This window comes from Myripristis murdjan, chromosome 8 (assembly GCF_902150065.1).
Source record: "Myripristis murdjan chromosome 8, fMyrMur1.1, whole genome shotgun sequence".
NCBI classification, from domain to species: Eukaryota; Metazoa; Chordata; class Actinopteri; order Holocentriformes; family Holocentridae; genus Myripristis; species Myripristis murdjan.
The window spans coordinates 29,780,837-29,800,961 of NC_043987.1; the positions used below are offsets into that span (position 1 = coordinate 29,780,837).

General features: G+C 41.9%; 1 protein-coding gene across 7 annotated transcripts in view; it reads left to right on the plus strand.

The window, feature by feature from the left end:
• The window catches only part of si:ch73-366l1.5 (FILIA-N KH-like domain-containing protein), a 33,785-nt gene extending 13,661 nt beyond the window's left edge, over nucleotides 1-20,124 (plus strand). The window contains exons 2-5 of one of the 7 annotated variants that reach the window (XM_030057487.1): nucleotides 1,206-1,797; nucleotides 5,434-5,533; nucleotides 9,644-9,718; nucleotides 16,898-17,032. In XM_030057487.1, coding sequence (XP_029913347.1) covers nucleotides 1,206-1,797; nucleotides 5,434-5,533; nucleotides 9,644-9,677 — 726 coding nt within the window. In that variant the 3' untranslated portion in view covers nucleotides 9,678-9,718; nucleotides 16,898-17,032. Of the gene's footprint in view, nucleotides 1-1,205; nucleotides 1,798-5,433; nucleotides 5,534-9,643; nucleotides 9,719-10,199; nucleotides 10,220-13,867; nucleotides 14,722-16,897 lie in introns of those variants that run through there. The other 6 variants (XM_030057486.1, XM_030057490.1, XM_030057488.1 and 3 more) reach the window with 6 other exon arrangements.
• The last annotated feature ends 1 nt before the right edge of the window (nucleotide 20,125 follows it).

Consider the following 20,125-nt stretch of genomic DNA (forward strand, 5'->3'; position numbering starts at 1 on the left):
GTGTGTGTGTGTGTGAACTGTCAGGGCCAGGGACAGGAAAGGTTGGCGGCGCGTTGAAGAGGGCTGTATTTGTCCGCGTGTCAGCGGCAGGTCCGGCTGCAGGGAGGATGTCGCCCCTTAACAAGGACATGAGAGGAGGCTGCAAGTGACAGTCATCACTCACAGAGCCATTAGTCTGTCAAGTCACGACGGCATCGGGGGGTCAGCGCTCGCAGCGGAGCGGCTCATTGATGTGGACTATCACTGTCAGTCCACCGTGACACATGAGGGACGGGTGTGCAGTTTGATTGAGCCCATATATAATCTGGATTTGATCAATACAGGACTGCTTGTTCAACCTAAATTGATTGTGATCCTCACACTCTAAATGCTGTTTCAGAGGCTTTTCAACCCCGATGAGAATAAAACTCGGAAGGAAACGTTAAAGATATATTTTTGGAGATTTTTGAATCAGTATAATCAATTTTTAAGATAAAAAATGTCAGCAAAAATGAGTGTCTGTCAGCAGTTTCAATGCTAAAACATCAGCCTCATAATACTGTATTGTCTGGTCTGGTTATCTCTTTATGAAGAATAATGTAAGTTTCAGCTAAAAAAAAGTAATTGTTGAAACAATGGGAAATGTAAAACAAACAAACAAACAAAAAAAGTGCCAAAATGGTTTTAGCATCCCAGAAAGCCTGTGGGGATTCAATTACTTTGATATTAAGGACAGAGATATTTCATTTAGAAATAAACATGAGAATATGTAATCTGATCAAATGTCCAAGAGTGACCCAGTGGTGCAGGACAAGTTGTAGTTGAAAAGCAAAGTGGTAACAAGCAAACAGTTTCTTAGTTGGTCAGAAGTGTTTCTCACTCTTGTTTGAAGTTATTCACTTAAGCTTTTTAGGCATAAAGTTCAAGAAATACTAATGCTCTGCAAGGTCTAATCCCTCCAGTGCAGAACAAACCAAGTGTTTTTTTTTATTCTGCCTTTCCATCTCAGGTTGGTTTCTCCACTTACATTTTCTCAGACAGATTACAGAGTTTCGCAGCTCCATTATTGCAGCAAAGACTTGGCTTGTGAACTGACAGCAGCTTAATCCCGTAGCCATCAGCCCGGCGAGTCACAACAGCAGCTAATCGACGCCGTGACACAACATCCTGCTCAGAGCAACACAGGCGCACAATCTAACGTGTCCTGAACTTTTTGTCTTTTACAGCATGAACCAGCTGCGGCACCGAAACCTGTCCCAGAACCAGTTAAAGCACCAGAACCAGTACCAGAACCAGTACCAGAGCCGGTCCCGGAACCAGTTAAAGTACCGGAGCCAGTCTCAGAACCAGTTAAAGCACCAGAACCAGTACCAGAACCAGTACCGGAGCCTGTCCTGGAACCAGTTAAAGTACCGGAGCCTGTCCCGGAACCAGTTAAAGCACCAGAACCTGTCCCCGAACCAGCCACAGTAGCAACACCAGTACCGGAACCTGTCCCAGAACCAGTCAAAGCACCAGAACCTGTCCCAGAGCCGGCTACAGTATCAGAACCCGTTACAGTACCGGAGCCTGTCCCAGAGCCAGTTGCAGTGCCTGAGCCGGAGCCCGTGGCTAAGCCCGAGCCGGTCCCAGAGCCGGCGGTGGAGCCGGTCCCACAGTCTGTGGCTGAAGCGGTCCCTGAGCCTGCTCGACCCGCGGTGGAGGAGGTCCTACCGGAGCTCATCCCCGGCTCAACAGAGGACGGCCTGCCCGGCTCTGACCCGCTGCTACAGGCAGTGCCAGAACCCGAACCTGCACCAGAGGACATCCAGCACAATGGTACAGTATGTCGGTGTCGGCCCGCCATTTCCTCATCATCAGCTCATCAGCACTTTGGTTGGTCGTTCTCTGATGTGCTCAGTTTTGTACGTCAGCAAAAAACGCACAGAATATTTGATAATAGAGACGTTTTAAGGTTTTTGCAGAATCTCTTTTTTTTTCTTTTTTCTTTTTTTTTTAAGCGCAAAGTGCTCATTCCACAGTCGGCAGCAGAAAATTTGCCTTCTGTATGATACATGGAAATACTCACATTACATTACAGCGAGGGGAATCTGTCCTGCTTTCTCTAAAATTTGGTCCTTTCAATGTTCAAGTGCATTTAAAGTTTAAAACCCAATATCACTGCTTACAGTCTCAAAGAGCTTTACAGGTTACTCTTTTTTTTTTTTTAATATTACTGCCCATTCTGTTTATTGTGTCTAACTGCATTTTTCTTAAATAAGGGAGGCTTCCTTTGTTTACTCTGCGTAATCTCTGAACAGCAAAGCGGGCCAACACCAGTTGACTGTTCAAGGCAGATAAACTATCTTCCAGGAAAAGCCAGCAGAGACGCGCTGCCTTTTCTGCACATCGATATGGGGGAACGTAGAGAGCGTGTGTTTCCTTTCTCGACACACAGCGGCACACGGGTTTCATTGAGTCATATGGCGTGATGGCTGGGTTTAGAATTAGAAACAAAAAATGATTACAATTTTCAATAAATGCACAGAAAAATAATCTACTCTTTATTCCTCAAAGCAGAAAATCCTCTGCACATGAGATTAAGCGATGCTCAGACAAATTTGTTTCCACTGAACAACAATTAAACAACACCAGCCCAACCCGGAGCTCCATCACCACAGGCAGGGTCTCACATTATCATTTGTCTGACCCTCATAAGTTTCACTTGCCGGCATCAAAATAGATTTTGCAATAAATAAACAAATGCTCTTCAACTCAAGTTCAAGTTTATTTAGGGCATTTAACTGTTACGCTCTCAAAGGGCTTTACAGAAAACAAAAACAACACCCGCTGACCTGAGCTTTCATAGCGGGCAAAAAAAAAAAAAAAAAAAAATTCCCCCAAAAAGCCCAGAAGCCAAAAGGAGAAAAAAGGGAAGAAATCCTGGGAAGGATAACAAAGAGAGGGAAGCCCCTTCCAGGCCGGCCAGCAGTGCAATGGGTGGGAAATTATTAGTAAGTTAGTAAGATTTTATTTAAATAGCACATATCAAAAACCAGAGTTACAAAACGCTTCACAAGAAAACAGAAACATGAAAAAACAAGAATAAAAACAAGTGAAACAGCGGTGATATTCAAAGCAGAGATAGAAAAAATAGAAATATGAAAACAAGTGAGACAAGGGTAAACACATGAATTAAAAACTATGGAGTAAAATTGGGTCTCAAGATATGATTATGGACAGTTATTGGCTCTAATCAAGTACAGTCAATATCAGAGTATCTTAAGTTTTACCTCGAGATGCTGTTGCTTATTCAGAGGAGGATTTGTGACTGTGTGACGCCTAAAGGGCAGGATCTCGCTCTGCCTCCACCACAGACAGCCAGTGTAATGTAAATCCATATGGTATCAGTTAAATCAATTGACCTCGGCCCTTATAAAAGTGGAGCAGCCATCTGCCTCAGGAAGATGATACTTAATCTGGAGCGCACACGGTCTGTAAAGCGCTTGGCTGCCCGGCCCGAGGCTCAGCACCCGCCGCCCGGGGCTGGAAGACAATCTGCTTTATGGCCTGTGATGCGGCTGTAACCGCCACAGGTGCTGTAACAGGTGTGTGTGTGTGTGTGTGGGCGGGTGTGTTTGAGTTATGGAGATCTCAGCTGAGCGATGAGATCATAGCTTAGCAGAATCGTCCATGTGTGGATTGTTGGCTTTGGCACTCCATGCTAACACGTCACCTTACGCCGTGTGGAGTGATAATCAGCCAACAGGTAAAATAACAATAGACACATTTTAAATGAAGTATGATACAAAATTAGCTGTTCTGTTTTTAAAGGGGAACTACACAAAATTTCCGATCTGGTTGATTTTACGTGATGACATGTATACCCAACTAAAAAATATATATAAGATGATATTTTTATCAGGAAATTACATCTGAAGAAGTGAGGTTGTCCTGTATTCGAGGACTAGACGGTAACATGTGAGCGTTCAAAACAGCAGGTGGCGACATGGTGCGAGAGAGAGAGAGAGAGTGAAGAGAGAGTGAACGTAATGACGCCAGGGCCGAAACCACCATTTCAGCATTGGGGGGGACAGATATCCCGGGGGGTCCGGGGGCAATATATTCCAGCAATATTTTTGGGGGGGACATTTTTGGAGTGCCTGAACATTGGGGGGGACGTGTACCTCTCAATGTATATCGGCGTTATGGCTTTGAATGACGCACAGAAGCTCTGTGAGGAATAATCTAAAAAACTAAAATTACCACCTCATGGTCGTGTGCCTCTGCAAATTGCAATTTAAATCTATTTGTCCAGACTTGTCTAATATTTGTACTGAGGAGTTTGAAGGAATTTAATAGGAATAAGGTGATTATTTTTACAGAGGCGTCAGAGGACTGATAGTGTTTTTACATGGTGAAACAATTATCTGTAATAAGAAGTTCAATATCAGCAAAACCACTGAGGACCACGAGGCTGCCTGTCCTGGTTGTCATCTGGGGAGAGGAAGTCAAGTCAAAATACTGAGTTATCCCTTACAAAACAAAAATATATTGCAGTATATTGCAAAATATCTAGATATATATTAGATAATACATTTCCATATATGGGAACTAGTCTTTCTATTTTCCAATATATTGCAATATCTGAAATGCGCAATTACTTATGTATTATTCCATATATTAAAATGTATTGATGCAATATATATAGATATATTGCATTATATGTTTCACCAATATATTATTCCATGTATTGCTAAGACATTTTCAAATACATAACATATAAATTTATTGTAATTCCATTTATTAAATGTAATATATTGTAATACATTTCATGTAATATGTTGGTAAATATATTTTCTTTCCATAAGGGATGAAACTGAATAATGGCCCGAGAAGTGTTTTTGCAGAGGTGTTTATGATATCACGGTTTGACCTTTTGGATATAAAATGTCACGACTTCAATCCTTTTATCCTGTTTGACATTTGTGTGAAAGTTTGTCATAATTAGTGATGAGCTGTTGAGTTATGGCCGTAAATGTGTTTTGTGAGGTCACAGTGACTTTGACCTTTGCCCTCTGATCAGTTCATCCTTGAGCCCAAGTGGACGTTTGTGCCAAATTTGAGGAAATTTCCTCAAGGTGTTTTTGAGATATTACGTTCACAAAAATGGGACGGACAGACGGACAACCAGTTTACCAAATTACCTACAACCAAAAAGAGTCAGGCTAAAGAAGTCGCCTTACTTCTAATTTTATTTATTTATTTTTTTTTTTACATTTTTTCTCTTTTTATTGCAATTTAGTCAGTTTTTTTTCTCAGTCAGGTTTGTTAGCAGTTCTGTTCTGGTCTGTGATTAGGCTACATGTTTGCTGGTTAATGCACTTTTTAATGCACTGCAATGTTAAAAAAAAAAAAAAAACTCGACCAGAAACCTGCTGCATCTCTTTTACCTGTGGCTCTCCTCTGTGTCAGACGTGGCTGCCGCTGACGATCAAGTGAAGTTCACCCCGGGCCTGAAGCCGAGCAAGCTGGAGACGCTGATGACCAAGGAGGAGATGGAGGAGGAGCAGAGGTAAGACTCGGGCTGCCCCCCCCAACATCTCTCTCCCTCCCTCCTTCTCCCCCCATCCTTTACACCCCGCCTTGCCCTCCTGCACTCATGAAATGGCACTGTGGCATGACTCCTGACATGTTCTCCAACCGCATGCTAATGCAAACACACACACACACAAACACACACACACACACACCGCACCACCTGCTCTGTACCGCTGCTGCCTTGCTCTGTGTCGTTTTGTTTGATCCCTGCGTGTTGACCTGGCATGTAGGCGCCTGTCATGATCAGAGAGGCAAGCTGGTCAGAGAGAGAGCGAGAGAGAGAGAGAGAGAGGCTAAACCTCTAATCCTGCAGGGCAGCAGGAGGGAGGACAGGGCTCCGCTCGCCGTCCCTCCACACCTTCGTCTGTCCTGCTCCATGATGAGTTAAAGGATAGGTTGGGGATTAAAGTGCTGATACCCATCGTTTCTAACCGCACAGCACAACCTCACACTGCAAAAACTCAAAATCTTACCAAAACTATTTGTCTTATTTCAAGTCCAAATGTCTTATTTCTAGTCAAAATATCTCATTACACTTAAAATAAGACATGATCACCTAAGAAATAACTTGTTTTTAGACAATTTTCACTTGTTTCAAGCTAATTTTCCACTTGAAACAACTGAATTTTCACTTGAAACAAGGGAAAATTGTCTAAAAACAAGTTACTTCTGAGGTGATCATGTCTTATTTTAGGTGTAATGACATATTTTGACTAGAAATAAGACAGCTGGACAAATATTCTTGGTAAGATTTTGAGTTTTTGCAGTGCACCTCTGTACTGTAGCTTTAGCAGCACAAATTTACAAGATGGAAATTGGAATTGGATGGAAAACTTCACTAGCTCATTAGTTCACTGCATTAGCCGACTAGCAGCTGAACAATGTAGATGTGTACAAGGCAAAGTGTTGTTATAAATGATAGAAGCAGCAGCAGAGCGATGAGTTTATCTTCACTGGAGTTATCAGTGATATGTGGTGTAAATAATGGGTATCGATATTTTAATCCAGCAAGGGGTGGAAAAACACAACCTATCCTTTAATAAGCATTAAAAGATAGGTTTTCCACTTGGTGTGTGAGCTGTCTGCACCCTGTGACACTCTCACACTGTTAGACATCATCAGCCTGTCATCGTCGTGTTTTTGGTGGACCCACTTTCCCCTCAACCTGCCTCATCTACCTGCTTGTGATTTCCAGTATTTTCCGAAAATGCATTTCGACAGCCCCTGGAGAATGAGCTTATCCTGTTCAGGTAAAGGTAAATCTAGCTGGTTGCATTGCAAATGGGCCCCACCTTCCTTTAGGGAGCCTCCACCCGTGCAGGTTTTGCACATAGTGTCAGACAGACAAATAATCTCTACATTAAATTTGTCACTGATTAGGAAAAGTAATTGAGTAATTTGGGGAGGTTGTTCCATTTCACTTTACACAACAAAATTTGAAGAGGGTACACGTCTGAATGGTTGAGTTTGTCATTCTCAGTCTGAATCCATCAGGCTCAGATTATTTAATTCTTCCAGCAGGTTTGATTTGGATTCACCTCTTGCACAATGTTGTGTGACATACTTGCGTTCTAAAATCTTCACGTTTGCTTCCTGTCAGCTACTGCTTTGCTGCTGTTAGGCTACACCGCTGCTGAGATGGTCTCATCAAATTCGCAGTGCTTTTCTTCATGTTTCAACAATATGCCAAAAAAAAGAAGTAAAAAAAACAAGCTAACAATAATATATATTCTCCAATACTATACAAAAATGCTATGTACATGTATGAAGAAACACTAAGATTAAATGTATGAATGCTAAATCCTATAAATACTAAGTGTAGACAAAAAAACACGATTTAAAGATTGGCTCAAAGGATTTTGGAGTGGAAGAGTGTCACACAACATGGTGCAAGAGGTCTCTGTGTGCCACTTTGAAATTAAACGGATGTTGACCAGGCCAAGAAAACACTAGACTTTTCTAAGCAGCCACTAAGACAGGCCCGCTCGTAGTTCAGCTGCCGTTTGGTCCATCAGCTCTGACAGCTCAGTCGCACAAGGCAGAATCAGACAGGATGCGTTTCGGCAGGAAAACTGACAGGTCGGGCCCCAGAGCGAAATCTTGCCCACAGGCCCCCCAAAAAGCTTGGGCCGGCCCTGCTGGCTGGTCAAATAGTTTGTGATCATCTGGGTTTGTCCATGATTGCGCTCTGTAACCCCTCAAAATGCAGCACGTCTGTCAGCGGAGAATCTGGCATCTCTGCCTCTTCTGTCATCTGTGTGATTGTTGAACTTTGGTGCAAAATGGCGGCTCTGGAAAGAAGCCCTTCCTCTTTGATTCCGAGGGACTCAAACCAAAACCCGACTTTACTGTATTCTTTATAAAAAGCGGAAATATTCAGATATCAAACTCCGCCGGTTTTAGTGCAGCGCTTAACTGTTTTTGGTTGGATTTTTTCGAGCCCATTTCCGCTCATAAAAACATGAAATGGCTTTTCCTGAAACACTTTTCTCCCTCCCTGTTTCGGATTAGTTTTCTGCCCGTGAGAGCAGCGTGCGTCTCCGTTCACCTCTTTCTCCTCCCTCTCCTCGGCACATCCTGCAGCCTCGACTTAAAGTGAGCACAGTGAGGTGTTATGTAATGGATCAGGAGGGTCTCGGTCTGACAGTGAGCCGTACCCGGGTCCTCAAGGTGGTCAGAGGTTTTTATTTGGGTTAGAGGAAAGGACTGTGGAAAAAAATAAATTCCTTTGTTTATGAGGTCGCGGCAGGGCGGCCGCACAGAGACACACAGCAGAGTTTACACTTTTGCTTTTGCACCGGGCGTTTTCATTCCTTTTTTTGTTTTTTTGTTGTTTTTTTTTTTCAACATGGGGAGTGGATGTGTGCGAGGCTCCCTGATTGGAGGCCCGTCTCTCGAAACTCCAGATTTGAGTCAAGCTCTTAAAATATCCCCATGGCTTGGCTGTGTTGCTTTATTGTGTTCCCATGGAGTTGAGTCGGGAGGCGAGGGAGGAAAGGCATGTATGACCGCATTAGGAAACTTCTTTGGCTTTTGTTGAGTTTGCTTCCCCTCTTGTTTCAAGTCTTAAGTTGTGACTCAGGGTCTAATAACATCAGAGAACCAATTCTTTAGCAGGGAAAGTAAGTAGGATGCTGAACGCCGTCCAAGTCCCTCGTCCCACCCTCCCCGAGTTTCTATAAACACTGTCCTCAGCCCATATAAATGATGCCTGTGTCCATCCCATTTATACACACACCTGCATACAACACAATTCACTACATTAGCTGTGTCCCAGTTCAGGGCCGGCCTCCTTCAAAGGACGCCGTCTACCGAGGAGTGGCTAGACCCTCCAGCAAGCCGATGGTCATTATTAGGACTGAGGATTCCCTCCTCATCATCAATACTCCACAATTGCATCCTCATTTTAATCAATACTGTACTTAAAGGTAGAATGTGCCTTTGAAACTGCATGGTCTGCCTTTAAACTTTATTATTGATGCTAGTTAACTTTTGTATATGAAAATATGAGATGAGGTCACATTGAAATCTTTTGATTTTGAAGTTATTCTAAGATAAATTTAAAAATGATTAATGTTATGAGCAACAATTTGCACTTAAATTTGTATGCAGTTGTCACTTTTCACTTGCTGCCGCTGCTGTAGCTTTCCAAAATGAAAATTCTGTGTAACGGATGGGCTAAAAGAAGGCTGCACATCTTGATTCTGGGTCAGCTGATTTGAATGGTGACGGCCACATCGGCGACTTTGACCTATGTGGTCTTTAAATGCGTTCCTCGAAGGCGGCGGCCCCCTGAACCAGAACACAGCCGCCACCTTTCTGTTGAGTTTCCTCCCCACCGGCCCGAGGGCCTCAGTTCAGTTCAGTCCCAGCCGTGTCGTCCTCCCATCCATCCAACTGTCTTGTTCTCCCCCTTAACTCCCAGTTCACTGGATTATCCCAGCATGGCAACCAACTTTGTGTGGGTATATTTGTCTTGACACTCTGCAGAAGAAAAGAAGAAGAAAAAAAAAAGGGTTGTGGGATACTGAGATGTTTGTATCTTTTACTCACGAGAGCTCTCACTCCATCTTTATCTTTTCAGGATAGAGCTTACATCTGATTTTACCTCTCTATAAACAAGCTCAGCAGGCAGAGAGAGGGTGTTAGAAAGGATATGGTAAGGTGCTATTTCTCTTAAATTTCCTCTTGATCCCCTCACTTCCACCCAGCCTCGCCCGCCCTTGTACCATCCTCCCACATCGGTGGTTCTCAGTTCCAGTCCAGCCCGGAGTCCTGCTGGTTTTCCTGCCTTAAATTGAATTTGATGGCCAGAATTAAAGGAAAAAGGCAGGACTTTGGGTCCTGAGGGCCAGAATTGAAAGCCACCGCTCTAAACGACCAACCCGCCACCAGTCCACCTATCCTCCCTTTGACGCCCCCTCACCAGCCTCCCCTCTCCTTCCACCCATTTTGAGCCACCCTCCTGTTGTCATGATTTTGTTGGCACTGTCTATCTAAGGGTATTCTCCCTCAAGCCGCGCGTTTGTTTACAAAGTGACACCCAGCTGTTACGTTAATGCCGGCACAGAGAGCGGCAGATGTTTTCAGATCGCTGCGTTATCCTCTTATTATTCACTTTGGGTCTGATCTCCAAACAGCAAAACCACCAGTTCAGCGAACCCGGCCGCCCCGGCCGCCCCCGCCCCCCCCCAACCAAATTACTGCGTCCTCAGTTGCTCCAATATCCTGCAGCTTAAGCCTCCCAGTGGATACAAAGTGGATCCTCAAACGCTCTCTGTCTGCCCAGAGAGGACAAAAGGGGTCTGAGATTCGGGGAAAGCGTATACACGGGCAAAGCAATGTGGGTCATGTGTGCTTAGAAGAAGAGGGGGGGGGGTAAGACATTCATATAGGAAACACAAAGGCTCCTATAGAGACTGTCCTGCAGGCTTTTATAGGGAGGGCATCTCTGAGGAATCACTGACAAAGAGCACTTTCTTCATGATGCCAGGGGGAATCCACTGAGAAAAAAGGGGGAAAAAAAATACAAATACTACGATTACCATTATTATCATTTCTATGCTTTTTTTCCAAAACAGTGTAAGAAGTAAAAATAATACAAAACACAGCACCACGAGGTATATAGAGTCATGGTAAACCTCTTATTTTTTTTAAATCCTGAATTAACAGGGGAAAAAAAGAGTAATAGCATTAAACCAAAACACTGGAGAGCATCAGTTTGTCTCTCGCAGCTACCAGAGTCGCTCCTGCACCACATTTCTAAATATTATGAGGGTGGAACTTTTATCACTGCTGCTTGGATTTTAGGAGGCCACTGCCAAAATCGGTGTCAGTCTCATGCCAAAAGCCGCGTCTGCACATATCTCCCACTCTGCACGTCCACCACAGAGGCATCAGGACGCCAGTTAGAGTCTTGCACCGGCCGTGAGAAATGTGTTTGGACGGCAGCTTCCTCAGCCCGCCTGCAACAGGATGTTCCTCTAATTGTACGGCGGGTTACACTGCACTGGCTCTGTCTCACTTCATTTCTTGCACACTTGTCATCAGCAGGTCCAGTTGGATGTTTCTTTTCTTTTCCCGGCCGTCTCACGGCAAAGTGCCGCCCGCGTTTTGCTCGCACGTTGAGTTTGTGAGTTTGTAAATATTAAGAAATGCTGCGGTTTATTTCCAGGCGGGCATGTCTGAGCAGGGAGTGGCAGAGCCGGTGTCTGCTCTTGTAGTTTAGCTGCGGCTGTAAAACCAGAGCATCGGCTTGTTGTCCTCGAGCGCCCTCTGCAGTACAAATGCAATAAGGCTGTTTGTAATTGAGGAAGCATTTACCTCAGCAATTTGAGTGAATAGTAATGATGTTATAAAGAAAATTATCAGGTTTCGGGACTTTTCTTTCACCTGATTTTATCAAAAAAAAAAAAAACAACAATTTTGAATTTCTACAATAGCAGCGATGCTCAGCTGCATTTAAACCCTGTCCAGATGAGCAAAGCTACATTACAAGACAAATAATAAACCTATTCTGCAAAAGTTCAGTCAGCTGTTTGTCCATTGGTAGAACTCAAATAGAGTGACATGTTTTTGATGGTTATACTGGAGGAAAAGGTTAACTTTGTTTGTTAAGAGTTAAAAATATGATTGTAATTCATCACAATGGATTAAAAGTGTCACACCATTTTCCCTTCACCCTTCATCATTAATATCCATGTTCACCCAGTGTGAGTCTATATCAGTGTGTGAATCTTTTTTGTTTTGTTTAATTTTATTAAGTGAGTCATTCAAGGCTCATTTGCCCTTAAATCTGGAATGAACCTGCATTTAGACCATAAACCAGACATGACCCCGAAAAACAAAAATAGCCACTTTAGCAAGGGATTCCCATAGACAACTAGTGTAGAATTTAATCAATTCTGCAATAAATTTATTGTTGCGATCTGTCATGAATGTTTTTTCTCTCATTAAATGTTCAACTCGCACCTCAGTCACACCTCTCTCGTTTTCTTTAGCAGACTGTCTGAGGTTTGTCTGACATTGTTAGTTTAAAAGGTCAAACGCCCACATGGATGCATGAGTCAGTGTGGTGGGTTTTGTCATGTACCCACTTATTGTATATCTGACCCACCAAGCACAATGCATTAAACAACCAAGCAATAATCAGAGTGATGATGCACACACACACACAGGGAAGTTCAGTGTGAATCGGTGTGTGGAAAACCGCTCACAACCGAAAGGAAGGTCCCAAAAGCTTCTCAGCAAAAATAAAGAGAGCAGAATTCAATATAAAATCTTAAATGGCAAACAGGGGAGGTGTGACTGGGGAGCGAAATGAGCATTTAATGTAATATTTATGGCAGATCGTCACAATGTAATCACACAAATTGCATTGTATCCATCATGTAAGTCTGATAATGCTGGTATCCTGCAACATTGTGTCATTTTCACACACACACACACACACTCACACACACTGGTTTTCATGCCAGTGGTCCCATCAGAGTCTGATCTACAGTTAAGTGCAGTTTAACGAGCTGCAGGGTTGTGTGTGCTGCGCCGTGCCGTCTCGTGGTGTGTGAACTTGTGGAGGAGTTTTTTTTTTTTTGATTTCCAGCTGCTCAACTTCAAACAAGCTCTGCTACTTACCTGCTGCTAACTCTGCATGCTGCCCTCTAACATCACAGCCAATGGTGAGTGGTGTCGCACTTCGTTCCCCTTCACCTTCGAGGAGTGCACAAGCGCCCCGATTTACTAAAAGCCTTTAAGGTGTGCAGAGATTTTTTTAGCTCTTTTTCTTTGACTCCTGATTGGTCAAGAAGCTTCTTGTGCACCTGTTACGATTCTCAGTGCTGAGAATGCATTTAGTAAATCTGGGGCAAAGGTTTTTGGGAGATTGGCCGTTATGTCATTAGAGCACAGACACAAAAATCATCCATTCTTTAAAAAAAAGAAAGAAAGAAAGAGAAAACGAGCACTTGTTATAGTGCAAAACCTAAATGGCAACTGATACTAAGTAATATGCAGCTTAAGCCCTATTCAAATATGATTTGCATGAATTACACTTTACATGTAATTACAATGTCATTATTACACCTTTTATCACTATTTTTTCATCGTGAAGTTTTTTTGCACCTTTTTCCTGTGTCCATAAACCAACCAGTTCCGGTAAAGATACTGGATGTGGATGTAGGATTACCATATGACTTATGAATGTATCCCATTATATCTTATGCATCATATTTTTCCAGTAATCCAAGCATGTATGATGAAGGGAGAACACACACCATGTACTTTACACAGTGATCAGAAACTTTTCTGCCATCCTCAGAGAAAAAATGCTCTCCATATGTTCTCCGGTAAAACAAATACTGTCCGAAAAGGGGCTTAATCTGTCAGTTTTACACAGGAGATTGGTAAAATTTACACAATCATTTAGCAGGGACTACTTTTCACGCTTCCTGCAGCACAGATTATTACTAAAATGTACGTTTTCTAATTGTAGTTAATGCCCGTCGCCTATTTGCACTCAGAATAGCACTGAAAATGTAGATCCACTAGAGATACATGGATGATTTTTGTGCCCAGTTGTTGACCTATGAGACAATCTCCCAAAAACTTGATTTTTTTTAACAGCATGATTTTACTAATATTGCATTATTTTCAAAATGCTAAAACCCAACATGACTGCTAACACCACTTTGTATCAAGAGTTTTACTTAACAAATAAAGCAGCCTGTTTTGTCAATTACTGTAATAAACCAAATTTATCTGCCCTGTCACCAAAAAAAAAATAATTCCTTGTCCTTTTCCTTTTTTTCAGAGCAGCTGAGTAAGCCAAAAAAAAAAAGAAAAGAAAAAAGAAAGACGACGTACACGCCTCCGTTTTTCCCCTCTTTATTTCGATACAGCTGATATTTGAAGAGGAGCGCTGACGAGCAGCTCGACCTGCCACGAAGATCAGCCTCGCTCTCAACTCTGTCGCCGATTTCAGAAGTTCAACACCGCATCTGCCTTGCCCTCCTTTTTAATTTGATTTCACGTTGTATGTTTTTGTTTTGTTGGAAGGGTAGGGATGTCGCTTCCAGGCAACAGCTCTGTTTTTTTTTTTTTGGTTTTTTGTGAATAGCAACCCTCTTCACGCCGTTACACCCAAGTGCCTCCATGAACCTGTAGTCTCCCATTTGCTTTCATGTGTCGTCTTACCAGCGTTAAAGGAGAAATTGGGGGTCTAGACCCTTTTTTTTTTTTTTTTTTTTTTTTTTAAAGGGAAATCAAATAATGTGTGCGCTTAGCATTACAGCACAGAGAGTGGAATGTGACATTTTCGTGAATAGCCTGTACAAATTATTAAGCTGTGATCGACAATAAATCCAAAACAAGCAACGGACTCCTCCCGCCTCCCTCCCTCCAGCCAGCCTGTCTTGACCTGCAGCTTGCCCCCATACACTTTAACCAAACAGTCTCTATAATCCAGCCGGCTGGTGAGATTATATTCTGTGCAGCAGCAGATATTCCACTCCTGTTGTCAGGTGAGCAAAAGGAAGGTGGTGGTGAGAAGCAAACCGGTAACACTTTGCCTGAAATGGGGCTCGAAAGGCACTGCAGAGGATCAAAAGTGCATTATAAGCACCTGGTGAGTGCATGATACTGGATTTAAGAAACTGCAAAAACAAAACAAAAAAAAAATGTAGGGTTTGGAGTGCTTTGAGGAAAATAGGATGTAATTCTCTGTCTAATGACTCTATTGTACATCTGTGGTTGTAGTGCACCCCAGTGGGCTGCAGGGAAAGTGTCACCACAGCACGGGCACGAGGGGGTTTTCTCGTTTTTATCGCTTGACACGGAGAGTGTGGCGGAAACGCTTGACGCAACGTTAAAATCCCTGAAACCGTATAGAGATGTTGTGACAACTGCTTTTGTTTCAACATGACGTTTTTTTGAGGCTTTTGTAAAGTCTGGATATTAAAAGCCAACTTTGTCCAAACCAGTCCTCCTTTTGGTCTTCCTCTGTTCCTCCCCCACAGCTCATACAGACCAGAGCATATTTCATTAGTTATCATTTTCATTTCATTTTTAATTTTTGTTTTCAATTCAGTTTAGATTCAGTTAGTTTCCAGAGTGGGTTTGCTCATTTTAGCTTAGTTTTTATTCCTTTAAAATTTTTAGTATTCCTTTAACTGACAAAGAATGAAACCACAGACATTTTCTCCACATTTTTGTTTTATTTTAGTCAGTTTTGTAAGTTAGTTTTCACTTTTTTCCCTAAAGTCCAGTCTTTATCTTTATTGCAGTTGACTAAAATGTTTTTTCCACACCTGATTTTTGTTTTTAGTTTCATTTTAGTGAACTGTAATAACCCTGATGTGGACTAAATCAAATATCACAATATCAGTACCTGAATAGCTCAGCTCGATCAATACTGTTACGAGAATATTGCACAGGTGGTGTTTTCATAATTATAATTTCCAATATCATTTTTATAATTATATAATTTTCAAAATTATTTACAAACAAAAGGTTTGGCCCTCATATCCTCATTAGTAATGAGGATATGAGGACCAAGCAGGTACACAAGTAATAGAACGGCCACAACAGTGTAATAAGTTAAAAAAAAACAAAAAACAAAACTTCATCTCTCTACTGTAATGCAGCCAAAATCCCAGACAATATCTAATCTCATATCACTGTACAGATACATCATCAATATATCGCCCAGATTTTTCAACCATGTTCAAATCAACAAATTAGGCATCTGAAATATCAGTTTACATACTTGCATTTTACTGTTATTGATTTAAATATTCAATATCAGTGTAAATAGCAGGGTTGTACAGCCCTACCATGGTCAGGTATTTGTACACAAACGTGGATAAAGATTAAATTAAGATTAAAGTAATGAAGTTATGTATGAATAAAACAGTGCAAAATGAATATGAGGAGGGTTGACATTTGTGACGCGTGGTGACGCTGCATCAGTACCGGCTAGGCGGAGCCCTTACACACCTTTTAAATGTTAATAAATCCTCCTCCTGACAGCGAGTGACATCTATATACGTTCAAGACATATCTTTTCTAAAAATACAATCGCCACTACAAATCTTAACACACCTCGCTCAGCGCCTGAACGTGTGGACACCAGGATCAAAAATGTTTTTTCACGGCCAGCATTGGTATTGTTTGGATGGAAGCTGCCATGAAACGACATTTTGGGCCGAAATATTTTTAACCATTTTCATGCCAAAAAAAAAAAAAAAAAAAAAAAAAAAGTTTGATTCTTGCCTGGGTGGAAAATGAAATATTAACACATATTTATAACACAAATTATAACACATTATTGAAACTGAATCTAAATGTTGTAGAAGAATCAGTAGGTATGGACCGATTCTGCAATAAATCTGTATTTTATTATTTTATTATTGTATGTCATGTTCAATGTGATCACGGTCCTGAGTAAATAAAGAAATTAAAGATGAAATATTGTCAATATTGGCGCGACAGACTAACAAACTGATATGTCGTCCAACTCCAGTGGATATGATGATGTTTTATGAGCACACCAGCACAGTCATGCCCTATAGGATCCCTGTAAAACAACATGCACCTGTCTCAGGTTATTTTGAGCGAGCGTTCAGCACAAACCTGTATATCATGTCACACACACACACACACACGCACACACGCCTGTCACGTGCATAGTCATCAGGAGGCCGTAAACACACTCTCATAATGTGTCTTGTAAATCTTCTTTTCCAAATGCCACAGGTGAGACGGAGTGTGTGTGTGCGACATTTCAGCGTGTCAGCAGCGGTGGTGACGGCGTGTGGTGTGTGTCTTGATTTTTATTTCCCAGGGTGCAGCAGGAGCAGCTGGCGGCCATCTTCCAGTTGCTGAGGGAGAACCAGGAGGCGCTGGGGGAGGTGACGGAGGGAGACATGGAGGAGCAGCTCAAACTGTATTCGCTCTAGTCCACTGAGAGCGCGGAGGACGGTCTTCTCAGGGAAATTTATTGATGTCGGAGAGCTGATCCGCTGCAGACTGTCGGTATAAACCTCACTGTTCATCTGACTCAGCGGCTACATAGATAACAAAGCCACGAAAACTGCTGGAACTTGAATGTATTACAGATTTAACCACTTTAGACACACCTGGTTTGTCTGTATCAAGCTGATACACGACTGAATCTGAAGGATTTTTCGCCTCATATGTCTATGATCTTGAGCAGCTCATGTCACTTCTTTTAGTAAAATCCTCAGATCGTCACCGGATTTGGTCGATCATGAAGTTTCTTATTCATCAGAAAATCTTCCCCAGGCGTTCGCCGTGATACTGTAACCGCAACGCAGACTGTAGCTCTACTTCTGCAAACGTTTATCAGAGGCAGAGCCAGAAATAATCTCTAAATTTGTTGAGCTGAACCGCAGATAACCAGTTTTTCCGGCTATGTGACATTAAACTGAATTCCAGAATTAGGAAAAATGTTGAGGTTAAAAGCGACGGGTTAGGATGTAACTGGAAGCCCAACGTTTTTGCTGCTAACTGGAAAAATGCAGTTGAACCGTATCGAGTTATGCGGGTTAGCCAGTTAGTCTCGCTGACGCTCCAACTTCAAACCAAGAGACGGATAAAAGACGTACAGGACGTTCAGTCTCGTGTGAAGTGTGTGAACCGAAACTGGTGCCAAGTGTGGAAACCACTGAACTTGAGTGGAGTAGAACGGATTTTCCCATTCAAATCAACAAAGCAGGATGGTGTATTGGTGCATTGCTTTGGGCGAATTTCCATATAAATCAGCTTGCGGAAACAAGCAGTGGAACCTGGAGAGGCGTCTTGTGTTGTTAGAGGGGAATTAAGGATTGTTGGATCAACTGGTGGCAACCATTAAATGAATACATCAATGTTTTAGGCAAAATACCCTTTTTTCTGACTTGCCCAGACTGAGATAAGATGTTCAATACCATTTTCACCTCTGTGCGGCCAGTGGTTTGATTCCTATGGGTAGCATTTCGTGTTAGCTTAGCATAAAGACTTGAAGTCTATGGGAGTCGTTAGCCTGGCTCTGTCAAAATGAAATAAATAAACCATACAGCAACTTTGAAGCTGCAGCTAAAGTCATCTCGCCCATGTTTTACCGTTGAAAGAGTTCAAGTTTCCCACACGGCATGTGAATATGGTCTATTGACTTCAATAGGAATGGCACCAAAGTCTGCCACCCATGCAAATTATCAAGGTAAACTAGTCTGCTGACCTTCCAAGATCATCATGAAGTGATGAAAAAGCCTTTGTCCTTTAATTTTTTATTATATCTTTGCGTTTCAACATTGCCAATCAGCTGATTTGCACTCAAAAATGAAGTGACTCTTTGACTCCAGTTCACTTCCATTAAGACTTAATTCAAACTATCATTCATTTCATTATCATTTCTCCCTCAAGCTCTATCAAGCTCTTCCTTCAAGAAATATTTGTATAGCTAACCCTGACTTCACCTTCGATTTAATGTTATCATCAGCCTCACGATGGTTATTATAAGTAAGGTGTGGGAAGTTCAGAAATTACACAAGTGTGTCAACACAGGCAGCAAATTCACACCATCAGCCACACAACTGACTTTACTTACAAAAAGCGAGGAATGTAAATGAAAATTAAACTCCAATCTGCCATCACAAAGATTTCAGATTATTGAATTAGCCTTAAATGAAAATATGAACTGCAGCGTACATCACCTGACAAAAATCATCTACAAATTATGTCTGTTTTTTTTTTTTTTTTTTAAATTGAGTACTGTCTGTTCTGCCAAAACCACTGGTGAATTTTGAGGACGATGTAGAAGATAACCTAAATCGATAAACCCCTCCCACCTCCATTGAAGTCAATGGGCCAAACAACTTGTGTCTAGCTAACAATATGTAGGTAATCATCATTTTCCACAAGACATTATGGTTTCCCTCGCTAATTATTCTAATGCATCCACTTATTGCAGTGTTTAAATAATTGTGACATGTTAGTGATTGTTTGATTGGTTGCCTAGCGACTGAAAGGTCTCCTTGGCTCCGCCTCTTGCCTCGTTCTGGGTGTTCTGGTTCTACAACAAGACAACATGGCAGCAAAACATTTAGACCATAAAAACCACCAATCAGAAAAAGCTCGATTTTAGTTACCCCGCTATTATTTTGCCTATGGAAGTAGCTAATTAAAGTTGTAATCTACAAGAGTCTTGCTTTTATTATGGTGCTGAACGCCACCTGTCAATCAAACGGTGTGGGCGCGGCTGTGATGTCGTTCTCCTTTCATTTTCTGTTAATGGAGTTAAGAGTTTCTGTAGGCGGCGCTCTTTTCTTTTCTTTTTGTCTGCTTTCTGCTTTCATGAGCCGGCTGTAAATTGGATTATTGCTTGGCTGCATTCTTCCCTTTAATTGTTCACTCTTTATCTTTAGGTCGACTTATTTCTGTCATTACTCCTTGCAAATTATTTCCCAGGTCACCATGCAGTGTGCTGACTTGTCTTTGTTAATGTTTAGACCCAGGTCTTGGTTCTCTGCTGAGTTTTTCAACGTTTCAGTCTTATTCATATTTACAAATCAGGACTGAGCTGTCCAAGATCATAAAAATGAGACATGACATATGCGATTTATCCTTTAGATCAAAGAGGAATAGCAATAACTTCCAATAACAATAACAAACATCACCAATAGCAGCAATGTGTAACATGCCCTAAAGCTTATTGTACATGGAAAAGGAGACTGGCTTTTCCTGGCCAGTCACATTTACATAGTGTTTTGTTTATCTAAATCATTTTCAGGAAGCCCTTTTTGAAGAAGTAGATTAGCACTGCAGTTGTTTTCACTGCATTTTGGGCAGGTTTTGCCGTGCTTTATTTTATTTTTGCATGTCTTGTTGTCTGGTAGCTGATGTTCAGTGATTCATCGTTGAAGGAATCTGGATGTGTTTGACTTTTATGTACGTAGCAGACGCTTTTTATTATTTCTTGCCACTGATATTTCAGATGAGTGATGTGATGACGTCTTTTCCATGACAATAAATTTATTTGGAAAAAAAAAAAGCAAATATTTGGGTCACCTGC